At 38.5% G+C, this 17,593-nt stretch overlaps 1 protein-coding gene across 1 annotated transcript in view; it reads right to left on the bottom strand.

Annotated features, from left to right (window-relative positions):
• MCC (MCC regulator of WNT signaling pathway) overlaps positions 1-17,162 on the bottom strand; it is a 371,860-nt gene extending 354,698 nt beyond the window's left edge. Inside the window, exon 1 of the mRNA XM_006192560.2 lies at positions 16,977-17,162. Coding sequence (XP_006192622.2) covers positions 16,977-17,137 — 161 coding nt within the window. The 5' untranslated portion in view covers positions 17,138-17,162. The remainder of the gene's footprint in view (positions 1-16,976) is intronic.
• Between the last annotated feature and the right edge of the window lie 431 nt (positions 17,163-17,593).

The raw sequence follows: 17,593 nt of genomic DNA, 5'->3' as shown, positions 1-17,593 counted from the left end.
CTACTCAATAAAAATGTAACCTCTCAATAAATATGTGTTAAAAAATAAAATATTTGAACAAATAAAATAAATAGCTTTAATATATACTGTGAAATATCAACTAGAGAAACAAAGAGGTTTAAAAAAAACTTCATTCATGATAGCAACAAAATTTGAAGGAAAAGATAGAGAAACAAAACAAAACAAAAAACAAAATATGCAAACATGAGGAAAACCACTGAGTGACATTAAAAAGACCGAGTAAAAGGGGAGGCATATAATCCCTCTTATGAAAAAACTGGCTTGAAGAGATATCAATTCTTCCTATGTTAATTAGGAAATGTATCACAAGTCCAATTAAAATTCAATGAATTTCTACATCAAACTAAAAAGCTTTTGTACAGCAAAGGAAAGGATCAACAAAACAAAAAGGCTGCCTACTGAATGAGAGAACATAGTTGCAAATGATACAGCTGATAAGCAGTTAATATTCAAAATATACGAAGAACTCATGCAACTCAACATCAAAAAATAAACAACTCAATTTAAAAATGGGCAGAGGATGTGAATAGACATTCTTCCAAAGAAGACCTACAGATGGCCAAAACACACATGAAATCACTCAATATCACTAATCACCAGGGATCAAATAAAATCAAAACCACGAGTTATCACCTCACACCTGGCAGAGTGACTATCATCAAAAAGATAATAAATAACAAGTATTGATGAGAATGTGGAGAAAAGGGAACCCTTCTGCACATGCACTATTGGTGGGAATGTAAACTGGTGCAGCTACTATGGAAGACAACATGGAGGTTCCTTAAAAAATTAAAAATAGAACTACCATATGATCCAGCAATTCCACTCCTGGGTATTTATCTGAAGAAAACAAAAATACTAATTCAAAAAGATATATGTACCCCTATGTTCATCGTAGTATTATTTATAATAATCAAGAAATGGAAGCAACCTACGTGCCCACTGATAGATGAATAGATAAACAACATATATATATATATAATGGAATGTTACTCAGCTATAAAAAGTGAAATCTTGCTATTTATGACAACATGTGTGGATCTAGAAGGTATTAAGTAAAATAAGTCAGACAAAGACAAACACCATATGATTTTACTCATATGTGGAATATAAAAAAAAAAACAAATAAACAAACATAACAAGACAGAAACAGAGTCAAAGATACAGAGAGGGAAGGGAGGTTGAGGGATGAGAGAAATAAGTGAGGGAGATTAAGAGATGCAAACTTCCAGTTACAAAATAAATGAGTCACGGGTATAAAATGTACACCATGGGAAATATAGTCAATAATAATGGAATCTCTTTGTATGGTGACAGATGGTAACTAGGCATATTGTGGTGATCATTTTGTAGTGTATAGAAATATTGAATCACTATGCATGCTCCAGCAACTCACATAGTGTTGGAGGTCAATTAAACTTCAAAAACAAACAAACTCATAGAAAAAGAGATCAAATTTCTGGTTACCAGAGTTAGGGGACAGTGGGAGGGGAAACTAGATAAAGACTATCAAAAGGTACAGACTTCCAGTCTTAAGATAAATAAGTACTAGGGATGTCATGTACAACATGATAAGTGTAATTGACACTGCTGTGTTACAAATGAAAGCTGATAAGAGAGAAAATCCTTGGAGCTCTCATCACAAGGAAAAAATGTTTTCCTTTTTCTTTTATTTTCTATCTGTATGAGACGACAGATGTTCACTAAACTTGTGGTAATCATTTCATGATGTATGTAAGTCAAATCATTGCACTGTATCCCTTAAACTTATTCAGCGCTGTGTGACCATTATATCTTAACAAAACTAGAAAGAAAAAATTCAACGGAACTTCTAAAGTTCTTTTAGAAGAGAAAAATGCCCAGAAATAGCCAAGATGATTTTGGGGGGGGGGGGATAAGGAGAGAGAATGAGGGAAGCCAATCCATGTGGAATATATAACCATAATCTGAAGAAACAATACATACATCAATACACCAATAGATAGGTCAATAAAAGAAAATGTAGACTCTATAATCAGATGGAAATATACATACTTTTAAAGTTAGTATATAATAAAGTAAACTTTCAGATCAGTATGGAAAGGATGGATTTATTAAATGAAATTAGGACAACTGAGTAATCATTTAGGGGAAAAATGATGTTTCTATCATGCAACTCATGTACACACAAATTCCAGGAGAATTAGATATTTACAAAATGAACCCATAAGATAGCTGTAAGAAAATAATGTCAATATTTATCCATTAAGTTCAAAGACAGAGCCTTAACACGTGCAAAAGTAAAGGAAGAAAGTGACAGATCTGGCTACATAAAAATTTAAAACTTATATTTTGCAAAAGATATCACAAACAAATTTTAAAAGAAAGCAAAAATTTGAGGAAAACATTTGCAACCTGACAAAAAAATTAATGTCCTTAATATATAAAGACTTCTCATAAATCAAAAGGAAAAACACAACTTCTCTAACAAAAAAAAATGAACATTGAGAAAATTCACAAATTTGAAATGCAGATAGTCAATAAATAAATGAAAAAGACGTCCAAATTTACTAGGTTTCAAAGAATTGTAAAATTAAATAATCTAATACCATTATTCAGATGTCAGATTGATTAAAGCTAAAAAATGTAATGACGTTTAATGTTACTGAACATGTGAGAAAATAGGCACTTTTATAGACTGCGATGGCAAAGTAAAGTCTGGAAGGCAATACAGCAATATATTAACCCAGATATCACCAGGGGGGTTTATTAGTTTCCTAGTGCTGCCATCAACAAAGCACCACAGACTAGATGGCTTAAGCAACAGAAGTTTATTTTCTCTCCATTCTGGAGGCTAGAAGTCCAAGAGCAAGGTGTTCAAGGTATTGATTTCATTCTGAGGCCTCTCTCTCCTTGGCTTGGAGATGGCTGTCTTTCCCCTTTGTCTTTACATGGACTTCCATCTGTGCAACTCTGTGTCCTGATCTCCTCTAATAAGGACATCAGTCGTACTGCATTAGGGCCCACCCCCAAAAGGTGCATTTAACCTTAGTTATCTCTTAAAGACCCTATCTCCCAATATAGTCACATTCTGAAGTACTGGGGATTAGGCCTTCAAGATACGAATTTGGGGTACACAACTCAGCCCATGACAGAAGGGGTTTTCAAAGATGCAAGTATATTTGCCACAGCATTGCTTATAAAAGTCAGAAAGTGTGGTAGGTAGCATTCTAAGGTAGCTCCTGATGATCCCTGCCTTCTGGGAGTCACACCTTTCTGTAACCCACGCTCTCCTTTGAATGTCAGCTGAACCTGGGAACTTACTTCTACACAGCAGAATACAGCAAAAGTGAGGAATGTCACTTTTGAAATCACAGTACAGAAGACTGTGGCTTCTGTCTGGCTGGCTCTTCTTGTGTGTTTGCTCTGTTGAAGAGGAACGCCGAGTAAGGAACGGAGGGTAGCATTTGGTCTACAGTTAGTAAGGAACTAAAGCCTCTGTCCAACAGCCCTCCAGGAACTGAAGGCTGTCAACAGCCATGGAGGAAACTGGGATCTACCCAACTGAACCTTGAGATGACACTGGCTCTGGCGGATACTGTGACTGCAGCCTCGTAAGAGACCCTTAAATAGAGGACTCAGCCAAGTTGTGCTTGGATTCAAGACCTATGAAGCTGTGAGATGATAAATATGTGTTGTTTAAAGCCACTGAGTTTTGGGGTAAGCAACAAATAAGACAGAAAGTAAAATAAAATTTCTTTAGAGAGACATCTAGTATAATATATTGGGTTATACACACATATATCATGGAATACTTAATTTAAAATGGTGATATAAGGTCCATATTTACACAGAAAATTTACACGAAATAGTCTGCTAAAAAAAAAGCAGACTGAATCACAGCCTGCCTATTAGAATCCCATCTATATAAATACATGAGTGTTCCAGGATGCTTTGGTCCATAAGTAAAGAAGATACAACTCAAGCAATCTTAAATAATAAAGAAATGTATTGGCTTGTACAGGAGGAAGGCTAGAGGCAGGGTGGCTCAATCAGCATTATCATGGCTCCAGCCTTTTCCATGCCGTTACTCTCCCTTAAAAGTGTGGACTTCTTCATGGAAGCAACCTAAATGTCCATCGACAGGTGACTGAGTAAAGAAGTGCTGGCATATATATATATATATACACACATATACATACACACACACACTCAGCCATAAGAAAGAATAAAATACTACTCAGCCATAAAAAAAGAATAAAATAATGCCATTTGCAGCAACATGGATGGACTGGAGATTGTCATACTAAGTGAAGTAAGCCAGAAAGAGAAAGAAAAATACCATATCACTTACATGTGGTATCTGAAAAAAAAAATGACACAAAATAACTTATTTACAAAATAGAAACAGACTCACAGACATAGAAAACAAACTTATGGTTACCAGAGGGGAAAGAGGAGGGTGGAGGCATAAAATGGGAGTTTGGGATTTGCAGATACTAACTACTGCATATAAAATAGATAAACAATAAGGTTCTACTGTACAGCACAGGGAACTATATTCAATATCTTGTAGTAAAATATAATGAAAAAGAATATGAAAAGGAATATATATGTATAACTGAATCACTATGCTATACACCAGAAATTAACACAACATTGTAAACCAACTATACTTCAATTAAAAAAAGTAAAAAATAGAAAACAAAACAAAACCCCACAATGAGATGTCACCTCACACCTGTCAGAATGGCTATCATCAGAAAGTCTACAAATAACAAATGCTGGAGAGGGTGTGGAGAAAAGGGAACCCTCCTACACTGTGAGTGGGAATGTAATTTGGTGCAGCCACTATGGAAAATAGTATGGAGGTTCCTTAAAAAACTAAAAATAGAGTTACCATATGATCCAGCAATTCCATTTCCTGGGCATATATCTAGAAAAGACAAAAGCTCTAATATGAAATGACACATGTACCCCAATGTTCATAGCAGCATTATTTACAATAGCCAAGATATGGATGCAACCTAACTGTCCATCAACAGATGGATGGATAAAGAAGCGGTAGTATATATATACTATGGAATATTACACAGCCATTAAAAAGAATGAAATTCTGCCATTTGCAGCAACGTGTATGGACCTAGACAATATTATGCTTAGTGAAATAAGGCAGTCAGAGATAATACTGTATGATATCACTCATATGTGGAATCTAAAAAATAATACAAATGAATGCATATGTAAAACAGAAACAGACTCACAGGTATAAAAAATAAGTTTGTGTTTATCAAAGCAGAGAGGGAAGGGAAAAGGAACTAATTAGCAGTATGGGATTAACAGATACAAACTACTATGTATAAAATAGATAAGCAACAGGATATATCTATCGTATAGCACAGGAAATTATAGCCATTACCCTGTAATAATGTATAATGTAGCGTAATCTGTAAAAATACTGAATCACTATGCTGTACGCTTGAAACTAACATAATACTGTAAGTCAACTGTACTTCAATTCAAAAAAAAGTTAACAGCCAAAAAAAAAAAAGGTGTGGTCTTCTTCCTAATATTAATTTTCCTTTGGGTCTGTAGTGGTCGCTATTGGCAATCAAGGGTCCATGCATCTACTTCATGCTCAGATCCCATTTAGGAGGGAAAGAGAAGGAGTTGCTTCCAGTAACTGTACTAGAAGAATGTGAAAAACTTTTCCAGCAATCTCCAGCAAACTTTTTCTAGAGATTCATTAGTGCAAGTCTCATCACATGCCCATTCCTAACTCAAATGTTGTTAAGAGGCTGGGATTAATCTTGGATCCCACTTCTCTTTATATTTGGAAGTGGGACCCTGCCTCACATGGGTTTCTTGTAGGAGGACTGATGGCTCGCACTTTTCTTAGGGGCTCTTTGGGAAGAAGAGAAGTCAGGATAGATGGTGTGTGGGCAACTATAACGTGTACTATGTCATATTTGTGTGTGTGTGTGTCTGTGTATTTACTATCTCTAGGTAGATAAGATTAAGAGTGATCTCATTTTCTTTGCATTTTTCCTTACAGAATGAATTTTTTTTTTCAATAAGGTTCAGGGCCTACGAAGCGTAATATTTAAATATTAGATATTTAAACAATAATCCCTGTTTTGTGAGCTATCTCTGTGGGTTCTGTCTTAAGCGCACATGCTTGTACCTGATTGGGGGTATAAGCAAGGAGCAAGAGTGCAGGGAAGAGCTGAGTGAGGAAACAAAGCGGAAGGACTAATGTAAGGGGTGCGTACCCAAACTGGCTACAGTTTCGCAGCACATGGAGCTGGCTCTCTGCTCTTACAGAATGTCTCCAGAGAGGGCATCGGAAACAACTGCATTCAGGAGTTCCTCAAGGGGAAGGAAGGAGGAGCAGCTTAGCAGCTGGTTCCTTCGTTTCCTGTCTCTCACTGGTTGCAGCCTCACAGGGTGTGACCTCCACAGCATCTCAGGGTTGTGCACTTGAGTTTTCCAGGCAGCTGCTGAGGAAGCCAGAGCCTCTGGAGGGCGGTCTCTCTTTGTCATCAGTGCTGCCCTGGGCTCCTCTGAGGGAGGGAGCAGGGCAGCAGGAAAGCTGTTGATAGCGCTACTCTGGCTGAAGTGAAGAAACAGTGATCCTGGGTGGGAGGTGAAGCTAAGTGACCATTCTGGGCCAGTTACATATTCCTTGCAACAAATTTACTAGAACAATATCCTCTTATAAAGCCCAGTTGTTCTCCTCCTTTCCCTGAACCTTCCTAAAAGCTTTGCACTTTTCCTTGCTTCTGGTCCTTACCATGTAAGACCAAATATGACTTAAGGGCAGAAGCTATAACACACCCATCTCTGTATTCCTCTGTGCACAGAGTGGGCATTCAACAAACATTTAAAAAAAATTAATATTCTCAAATTTGCACAGGTATGACAGTCATCAGATGCTCTAAGCACTGAAGATTCAGGAGGAATCTATAAAGTAACAAACCACAGTGAATAGTAAATTATTCCTTTAAGGGAACCTGTATTTTATATTACCAAAACAGAGGGCTCCAACAAACTAACTCACACAGCAAAATTCTTTGCGTTTTCCTCATTCCATGTTATCTGACTGATGGTAATTCTGGAAGCATGTATGCATACAGTTAAGAGACAGGTTAACATTGGCACAGGAATTTTTCTCTATTTTAGGAATGAGAGAAAAATCAAAATCCTATCTCGCAAGTGTAGAAGCAGCAATATGATTTTCTCTTAAGACAGTATTAAGACAGTATTAAGACAGTTCCTTCATTTAACATTGATTCAACACTTACATCCATAGCATCTATGTACAAGGAATGGTACTGGATGGTGTGAGAGATACAAAGGCAGAGTTGTTGCACTCATGAAGCTTCTTATCTTGGAGGTGAAAGAATTTAAATAGAAATTACTATAATACAAGTTAGGATTGAGTAAATTCTCTTATTTTTATTTTATTATTAGTTTAAAATGTTTGTTTACTGTGAATATCCAGTAACCACGGAGCAATAGCCTAAGAAAAGTGGACTATAAGTATTAATTTGAAACATATTTTTAAATATTTAGTATCCTGAAAGACTCAGGATAGAACTGTGTGGGCAACTTTCCTTCAGCTTTTTAATAACAAGTAGAATACAGAATTAAGAGTAGTTTTTTAAAAAAATTTTACTTCGTCTCATAACCTTTACTCAGGAATCGAAAAAAACCTAACCAAGAGTTCAACAGTATTTTGAAAATACTGCTGTCTAGACAGTATTGAAGCCTACTGGATGATAACAGTTACCAGTATAGAGAAACTATGGATTCACCAGGGTTAGTTCATAAACAAACATAAACAGTTGCCCAGTGGAGACTAATTTAAGCAGCATGCCTTTCTTAGAGAATGTGCTACCAACAAAATCCTAAGTTAGTACCTACAGCCCATAAAAATCAAAACATTTCAGTCCTGAAAAAGATGCTAAAATCATTTTACTGAAGAAGACAGATTAGAGAGGTTTGTGTGACTTGCCTAAAGTTATATGACCAGTTAGTTGAAAGGGAATAGAACTTCCATCACAGTAGTAATTTTAGATTAGGTAAAATGTACCCAATGCATGTTTGCAAATATAAATCCTCAGCTTCTTCTAAGTTGGACAAAACCTGATAAACCTAAATATTCTAAAATGTTTGAAATCACCATTACACAAGGACAATTTTATTTATTTGATCAATATTTAGTCAGTTTCTATAATGTGTTGGGCACCAAGTTTATGAAGACAAAAGACAAGAAAAGTACAGTATCTGCCTTGAGTGTGGGGAGCAAGGAAAAGAAACCGTGAGAGTATCAGACATGAGCCGAGCAGTGCACGGGAGCTTCTGCAGCACGCGAGAGTCTCCAGAGAGCAAGAGCTGCGTGAGAACTGAGCCCAGAAAAGATGAGCCTAAAGAAAACGAGAAGATGCTCACCAGGCAGACAAGGGGGAAGGAAGGGCACTTCCAGCAGGAGCTGCACCTGCAAAGCCACGCTGGAGGAGGGAATGTGAGGGAGAAAGCTGGAGGGGAGATAGTCCCGGGGCCAGGTGGCCGGGCGCGTCCACTCAAACGGCCCTAAGAGGAGTCTGAGCTTAACTACAAGGAACAGGCAACTGTTGCAGGACTTCAAGAAGAGCTGCCTGCTCAGTTTTGTGTCAGAAAAATGACCCCAGTGTCCGTGTAGAGTGGGCTGGAGGAGCCAAGCCTGCAGGGTAGGACACTAGAACAGTAATTCTGGTTAGAGATGAAGGAGCTTCGGAAACCAAGAAGGGGGAGGAGGGTAAACAGCACTGATTTCACCTTTTGCTTATAATAATATAAAACTACCAACATATTTTTAGAAGAGTAAATACTACCCCAACTATATTCTCATGATTTCCATCCTGTTTATTGCGAAGTGCACTCAGCTTAAGACTACAGTACAAAAATTGCCAGAGCAAAACCCTTGCCTAAAAGCATTAACCTCTAAGGTATTCTGTTAAGCTTGTTATTTTTCAGAAAGCAGTTCTGATTTTTGGTAAATAAGTGCAAAATTCCTTGAAATAGGAAATGTAGTCACATTTTTACAGTAATGCCCTCTTCACCCTGAATATGTTTTTACTTCCTTCATCTGTATCACAAATATGTGCATGCTGAACTTTCAAATAGACAATAGGTGTTTTAATCTATTGAATTAATCTGTTGAATTCAACTACTTGCCATAAGGTTGAATAGATGCCTAGTTAACACCAACATCACGTCTAAGATGAGTTTTCAAGTATCTTCTACATTGTGATGCGAATGTTTAAAAAATTAAACAAAGAGCTCATCTATCTAGAATTTTCCAAGCAGAAGTTTCACAGCTAAAAATTCAACTGAGGGCTACACTTAAACTCAGCTAACAAATGTCACATCAGATAAACACACTTAATGCTTATTGGTCAACCTAGCAATTTGTTCCATTTCCATTTTCATTTTGTTAAGGGATAGCGATCTAAACGTTTGAATAGTGAACAGGTCCAAAGAGTCCTTCTGCCTACCCAAGTCTGTTTTTCCCATCAGTTAGAGTCATCAATAATCAATTGCATGAATTTAGTAATTACTCATTTACATATTTAAACTGACATTTTGAAACGACAATGAGAAGCTAACAATTAACTGTTCTCTAAGGAAATGCCCTTTCTCTCCATATGGTTTCTACTCTGGGACTAACACTTAAAGAGATTTTCAATTTACCAAACAACAGAGAGTTTCCCCAGCTGAGACCCCCATGGAAATTCATTTAGAACGCAAATGCCTCACCTTCTGTACCAAGAATTTAAATGCCATTCCCACTGATGCTAAGAAGCCAGTTTTAAAATAAAAATTCATCTCCACCATAGACCTTGTGTAAATTAAACAGAAAAGAAGTTTAAGGCTTTAGAGGTTCTAATAGGTTTTCTCATGTTAGCTGTGCAGCATGCATGGGAGAAAAGGCCCTCAAGGAAGGGCCACAGCTGCTTCTTTTTATTCAGAGGCTATGTTATCTTGGCTCTTTGTCTTAAAACAGAGATATTAATTCCTGTTGTAAGAATGAAATGAGATAATGTACGGACTAACTGATTGTAAACTATAAAAGCTTCTATAAACATTTGCTATTATTACTTGAGATGTTCACTAACCTCCTGAGTCCAAATTAAAAGATTAAAATAAAGGGCTGGAGGAAAAAACAAAACTATCCTTAAAAATACAGCTACTAAAAATGCACGTGAACAAACTGATTTATAGATACAACACAGTCCAATCAAGTATCCCAGCTACCCGTTTTGAAGAAATTGACAAGATGATCCTAAAATGTGAATGGGAACTCAGAGGACTAAGCATAGTTGATCTTAAAAACAACAGAACAAAATTGGAGGGTCACAATACTCAGTTTCAAAGCTTACAGCAAAGCAATGGTAATCAAAATAGTGTGGTACTGGTATAAGGATAAGTGTACGCATCAACAGAAAAGAACTGAGAGTTCAGAAATAGACTCTACATTTATGGTTAATTGATTGTTGATAAGAGTGTCAAGAAATGGGAAAGCACAGCCTTTTCAACAAATGGTTCTGGAACAACTTGACATCTACATGCAAAAAAAATGAACTTGGACCCCTTCTTCACACCACACACAAAAATAAACTCAAAATGGATTATAGACATAAATGTAAGAACTAAATCTATAAAACTCTTAGAAGAAAATATAGTGACCTTGGGTTAGGCAAAAACTTCTTGGACATAATACCAAAACACAAGCAACCAAAGGTCACATAATGTATAATTCCATTTTTATGAAATGTCCATAATAGGCAAATCTATAGAGACAAGAGGTAGATTAACAGTTGCTTAGGGATAGGGAGGTTGGAGTGAAATGGGGGATGACTACTAAAAGGGTACAGAGCTTCTTTCTGAAGTGATGAAATGCCCTAAAATTGGTTATAATTATAGTTGCACAACTCTGTGAATATACTAAAAACACTGAATTATACAGTTTAGATGGGTGAATTGTACCGTATGCAGTATTATTATATCTTAATAAATCTGTTTAAAACTAACCTAAAGATATGAATGTTAACAGCAGCATAGTAGTCAAGACCTTCATATCATGGTTTGGTTGGTACCTAAAATAATGATGTGTCTCAATCTATATGGCATCTTAGATTTCATGACATTCCAAAGCAAATAATTGGAAACAACCTAAATGTCAAACAATAGGAGAATAATCAAATAAATAAATAATGGAAAATTATAATCACAAATCACATTTTCCAATCTTTTTTGGGGGGAGGGGTGACACTTTTATCGAGATATAATCCACATACCATAAAATTCACTAATGGTAGTATACAGTTCAATGGTTTTTGTATATTCCTAGAGTTGTGCTACGGTCAATTTTAGAAGATTTTTCATCATCTCAAAAAGAAATCCCATACTCTTTAGCCATCATCATCCTTCAATCTTCCCCATTACCCTCAGCTCTAAGCAACCACTAATCTACTTTCTGTCTCTATAAATGTGTATGTTCCGAACATTTCATATAAGTGGAAACATATAATGTATGGTGTTTTGTGACTGGCTTCTTTCATAGCATAATGCTTTCAAGATTTATCCGTGCTGTAGCCTGTTTCATTACTTCATTTCTTTTATGACTGAATAATATTCCATTGCATGGATATACCACATGTTGTTTATTTATTCACCAGCAGATAGAAATTTGGGTTGTTCACATCTCTCAACTATTAGGAGTAATGTTGTTATAAACGTCCATGTACAAGTTTGTGTGCGTATGTATGTTCTCAGTTCTCCTGTATATATATTCAGGAGTAGAACTGTGGATCATATGGTAATTCTGTGTTTACTTTTACAAGGGACTGCTACTATTTTCCAAAGTGGCTCCAACATTTCACATTCCTACCAGCAGTGTTCGAGGATTCTGATTTCTCTACATCCTGCCAATACTTGTTATTATCTGAATTTTTATTATAGCCATCCTATTAGGTTTAAAGTGGGGTCTTATTGTAGTTTTGATCTGCATTTCCCTAGTGGCTAATGATGCTGAACATCTTTTTGTGTGCTTATTGCTATTTGTACATCTTCTTTGGAGAAAATTCTATTCACATCCTTTATCCATTTTTAATGGGTTATTTATCTTTTTGTTACTGGGTTGCAAGAGGTTGTTTTTTTTTAATAGAACTGAGATACAAATTCCTTATCAAATATATGATTTGCAAATATTTCCTCTCATTCTTCAATTTGTATTTCACTCTTTCAGATAGGCTTATTTGAAGCACAAGTTTTAAAACCTTGATGAAGCCCAATTTGTCTAGTTTTCTTTTGTAGCCTAGGCTTTTGGTGTCGTATATAAGAATACACTGTCAAATCCAAGATGACAAAGATTTTATTCTATGTTTTCTTCTAATAGTTTAATAGATTTTGCTTTTACATTTAAATTTTTGATCTGTTTTGAATTAATTTTTGTACATGAGAAATGTGAGGACTACATACATTTTGTACATGAGAAATATATACATTTTTATATGTGAGGCAAGTATCCAACTGCATTCTTTTATACGGGGCTATCCAATTGTCCCAGCACCATTTGTTGAAAAGGCTACTCTTCATTTCACCCTTGATTTTGGTATCCTTGGCACTCTTGTTGAAAACCAATTCACCACATACTTTTGGGTTTGTTTCTGGACTCTCAGTTCTATTTCATTGATCTATATGTCTGTCCTTTTGGCAGTATCACACTGTCTTGATTACTATTGCTTTGAAGTAAGTTTTGAAATTAGAAAGTGTGAATTATCCAAATTTGTTCCTCTTTTTCATGTTTTGACTATTCTGGGTCCCTTGACTTTCCATATGAATTTTAGAATCAGATTGTCAGTTTCTACAAAAAACAAAAAACAAAAGCAAAACAGCACCTGTGATTCTGAGAAAGATTGCATTGAATCTGTAGATCAATTTGGGGGTGCACTGCCATGATAACAATATTAAATCTTCCTATCCATGAACATGAGATGTCTTTCCTTTTATCTAATTATTTTTGATGTTCTAGAGGAATGGTATGATGTAGGTATGTCACTAGGAAAATAAAAATGATATTCCTTAGTTATGGGATAACAAATGATTTTGATTTTATTTTTATACGTTTCCATATCTTCTAAATTTTCAGCAACAAGAATATCTTTGATATAACCAGAGAAAATGTATTTTCAAAGGAAAATATTATATTATAAAGTATACTTATATTTAAAGTATTCATAAACATGGAATATTCTTGGAAATGAAAATGCTTGAAAGATTTTTCAATATACATGAACATACCACTGTTTATTCTTGGTCACTTATTCATCAGAATTTACTGACTGAATGCTATATGGCAAATATTGTGCTAGATCCTGAGTGTCCTGTTTTCACAAAACAGACATGATTCCTGTCCCCGTGAAGCCTATAACTAGTGGGAGAATGACAAAGGAAAAAAAAAGGCAAACAAAATAATAAATAGAAATGCAATTATAAGTTGTAAAGAGTGCTTTGGAAGAAAGCCATGATGGAGAATAATGCTGGAGCAGAGCTACCCTACTTTGATACAATGGTCATGGAAGCTCTCTCTAAGGCAACAATGTTTGAGTTGAGGCTTGGGGACTAGATATAAATGTAAGTGTTGGTTTTAGATATTTGTCAAAATGTTCAACATAAATAGTTTCTTAAATTGAAGGGTAAATATAAGAAGCTCTAAAATTTCAAGGGAAATTAATTTCAGCAAGTAGAGTAAAACCACCATCTCCTGTAACATGATAATCAGGACCCCAAAAAATTCAATACCATGAAGTGTGGGATTAAGCCACTGTAAGGTTAACGAATGCACCAGAAGAGCCTGCTGTCATCACACTGTGCGGTCTGAGTCCTGCCCTGTCCAAGCTGCCGCTTGGCTCCACCTGACAGTAGTTGTCTGCTCCAGCTTAACCAGCCACATAGGGATGATTCTGGGTCCCTCTGGCAGGCTGGGAGCTCCTGGGCAGGAGCAGCAATTCCAGAAACCTCCAGCTAGCTCATGCCGTTTTTGTCAGCCTGATGGGGAAGATTGGGCCAAGAGAATATTCAAGACACAAAGCCCTAACTTTCAGCTCCCTGCCTCCTGCAATGGTGTACCCTGACATTCCCCCTCATGGCCTCGGTGTCTCTTCCACTTATCCTTCCTCCAAACATAGGACCTCCAGCTTACTCCTGTTTGAGAATGAGGGCTAGGTAAAGGACTGGAGACAATATAGTTGAATTTGGGTTAACACGGAGGAGTTTTATCATGTGTATTGGTTGCTATTTGCCTACCTAATACCCAATTTCTGCTCTTAACTAGAGAACTCAGCTTTTGTTTAGGGAGGCAACTCTCCTGTAAGTAGGCACGGTAGGGTGATGTAGTCTGACAAAAATGACATCAATTAAGGGATCTGGAAAAGCTGTGCTTGGTTTGATGACACAGGCATCATTCATTTCAGCTTCCTTTTACACCTTCCTCCCTAGAACTTGGAGATAAAGTTGTAGATAGAGCAATCATTTTAGGAGATTAGATAACCATAAGGATGAAAGCTCTATGTGAAGAATGATGATGCAGAAAGATAGAAGGGAACTAGGCATTGGTACCCTTATGGAGCTGCTGCTTTAGCCTGGTTGGCCCACCTCCAGACTTCTGGGTGTGAAAGCCAACCCTTATTTGACTGTGATTAGGCTTTTATTATAAATATATAGCCAAATGGAAATCCTAACGGATACAGCTATTTTACCATTAGCAAAAATTTGACGTCTTTTGAAGAATTCAAAGTCTTTAAGGTTTTAAAATAGAAAGCCCAACTCTCATGTTTAATAAAAGAGAAAACTCACAGCATTCCACATCTTACCATGCACTGCAGAGTGGTCAGTAAAGTCATTAAACAGGGACAGCACAACGGAGTGGCATGGGAGAGGGAGTAGTTATTTTCATCAACCCCATTCCCCAAGCCATACCAAATAAACATATATTCCAGTAAAACTGTGCTTGCTCCATAAACACACTTCTAGACAAGTTCTTCAGTGCCTCCTTTCAATAAGATTGCCATCCCTGAACTCCTCCTATTTGGAAAATCTGTCACAGCCTAAAAATAACTTCCAAGGCAACTCTGCCCACAGTTAAAAGTTCTGGCTTTGGGTCTACTACTGCACATATCTTCCACCTTTCAAGCAGATATATTAAAGTGATGTGACACAAGGAACAAGTTTTTCCCACTTTTGCCCCAGTGGTTTTCTACCTTCATCTAAAATTCCTTCTTTACCATCACCTCCTTACAATGCTTCACCCTCCAAAATAAAGTTCTCAAATTATGCTTAAAGAATTCATTATCCTTCAGTGTCCATTCAGCCCCCATTCAAAATAATATGAGCATTTATATAGAAAGTGCAGTTCGGATACTACCAATAGGATTAGAGGAAGGGAAGGAGAGAATTCTGCTAGCTTTCTATATGCTCTCTTGCCCATGTGCAATTAAATTCTTTTTGCATCTAACATAAAGAACGTAGATAGTTTCATTTTTGCAAATAAGATAATGGCTTTTCAAGCAGGAAAACAACAACAAAAAATCTAAATTATTCGATGAACCCAGAACCAAAACAGGGAAAGATTTCCAGATAAAAATCTAAGTGATGTCAACTAGAGTTACATATTTTTTTCATTTCAGAACATAATTACTCCAGAACATAGAATTTTCTGATATCTTTCTAATGTTTCCCAGTGAAACTTTAGAAAAGTAGTAAAATGCAGGTAAGAATCATCGTAACTGAGTAGTCCCAAATAAATGATTATTTTTTAATTGCCAAATTCTTTTACATGTCAAATCACCTGTTTCAGAGATCTTTTTTTAATGGGGGAGGGGGGATTCCCCCACTCTTTTTTTCTAGGTAGGCAAGGACAATCAGCAGGACGTATCCTGGGATTTTCAGAACTACCAAGACAAAGGCTAAAGAAACATGCAATATATAATTTAGGCTGCCTATTCCCTTGAAGGCAATTCAAATTTTGGTGCGTACGGTCTTCAGCGCCCAGTGTGGATCTTTCACACCGTGAAACATTACAATTGCCTTCTTCACCATCAGTGTCTGATAAGTGATAAAAATTTGGGCAGAAGTAATTATTTTGCCAAGCCCTGCCGCTCAACGATGCAACACCGCCCCTGTAGGGGAGCTGAAAGCTAGCACAGCAAGGGTTATGAGTGCTCGCGAAGAGGTGCCTCGAGACCCCTCCAGAGGCTCACCTGGTGAGAGCGCGGAGCTGGGTAGAGTGTAGGGTCTGTATTCTAGACTCACCTCTAAAGCCCAAGTTTGCGCCTCAGTGCTTCGTTCTCCTCCGCCTAATAGGTTTAAATCAGCACTGAGCGGCAAACCGTGCCTATTCTTTGGGCTCTTAAGTTTGGAACGCAGGGGCTCGGTGCCACACCAAAGTTCGGCACAGCTTGTATTCATATTCAACTCTGTCACTGAGAGAGCATCCTTATCCTGGTCCGGCCCGGGTCCGTCCACTGAGCAACCCGTGGCCACAGCATCTTGACACCCTGAAGCCCGAGGCTGCGGGGCAGCCTCTTCCACCTGGGACAAGTGGCCTAAACTCGTTTTCCCAGAGGCAGGAGTCCTTAGAGTCCCGGGGGGCCGGAGGGTGGGTATTCGCATACTAAAGAGGTGCCTCCCAATGCCCAGACAAAGACGGCGCTAGGAAAAGTTGGGCCAACTGGCATCTCCAGAAGACGAAAAGAGCAGCCCCTCGGCCTCAGTGGCCGAGCTGGCGACGCACTCTCAGAGTCACAACCAACTTTTCCCGTAAGCTTCTGAGCAACTTGCGGGAAGTTGGGGCGAGGGGGCGGAGGAGGGGTCAAGGAGAGCGCCTAGAGGCTCGTCGCGCCCCAGCCCGTTTCGTGGACCTCCCCGAGTACCTGCTAATGTATCCGTCGCCGTCGCCGTCGCACGTCTGGAAGAGGCGCCGCATCCTCTCCTCCTCGCCGGTGCTGGACGTGTCGCTGCTGCTGCTGCCGCCGCCGCCGCAGCCGCTGCTGCCGCCGCTGGCGCTCCCCGCCGCCGCCGCCGCCGCCATCATGCGCCCGCTCGCTGCTCGGGGGGCGGAGGACGTGCGGCCGCAGGAGGGATCCGTGAGTCGCACCAGCTGCTCGCGGCCCCGAACCTGCCTGACGACGGAGCATGCCCAGTGGCCGCCGGGGCGCTCCGGGCGAGGGATTCCACTTCTCCGGGTTTTGTCCGGGCTGGGAAGATGGGCGCTCTGTGTTCGCGGGAGTAGGCACCTTAGGGGAGAGGGAGGAGGCGAAGGTGGCTCTTAGAGTCGAGGAGCTGAGGGTGGGGACGGGGACGCGAGGGGAGGCAGAGTACCCAGCAGGCCCCCGGGAATGGTGTCGGCTCTGTGCCTCCGGCTAGACGCGGGCCCCTGACACCTAGGGAAATTTAGGGCAGAAGGCGGGTGTTCTCCCTGCAGAACTCTTTTGACTTGTGGGAGTCGTAGATTTCTTCCTCAGGAAAAAGATAAATATTCCTTTCTGCA

Source organism: Camelus ferus, chromosome 3 (genome assembly GCF_009834535.1).
Source record: "Camelus ferus isolate YT-003-E chromosome 3, BCGSAC_Cfer_1.0, whole genome shotgun sequence".
NCBI lineage: Eukaryota > Metazoa > Chordata > Mammalia > Artiodactyla > Camelidae > Camelus > Camelus ferus.
Note: the sequence above shows the minus strand (reverse complement) of the source record. Positions and strands in the feature narration are given on the sequence as shown.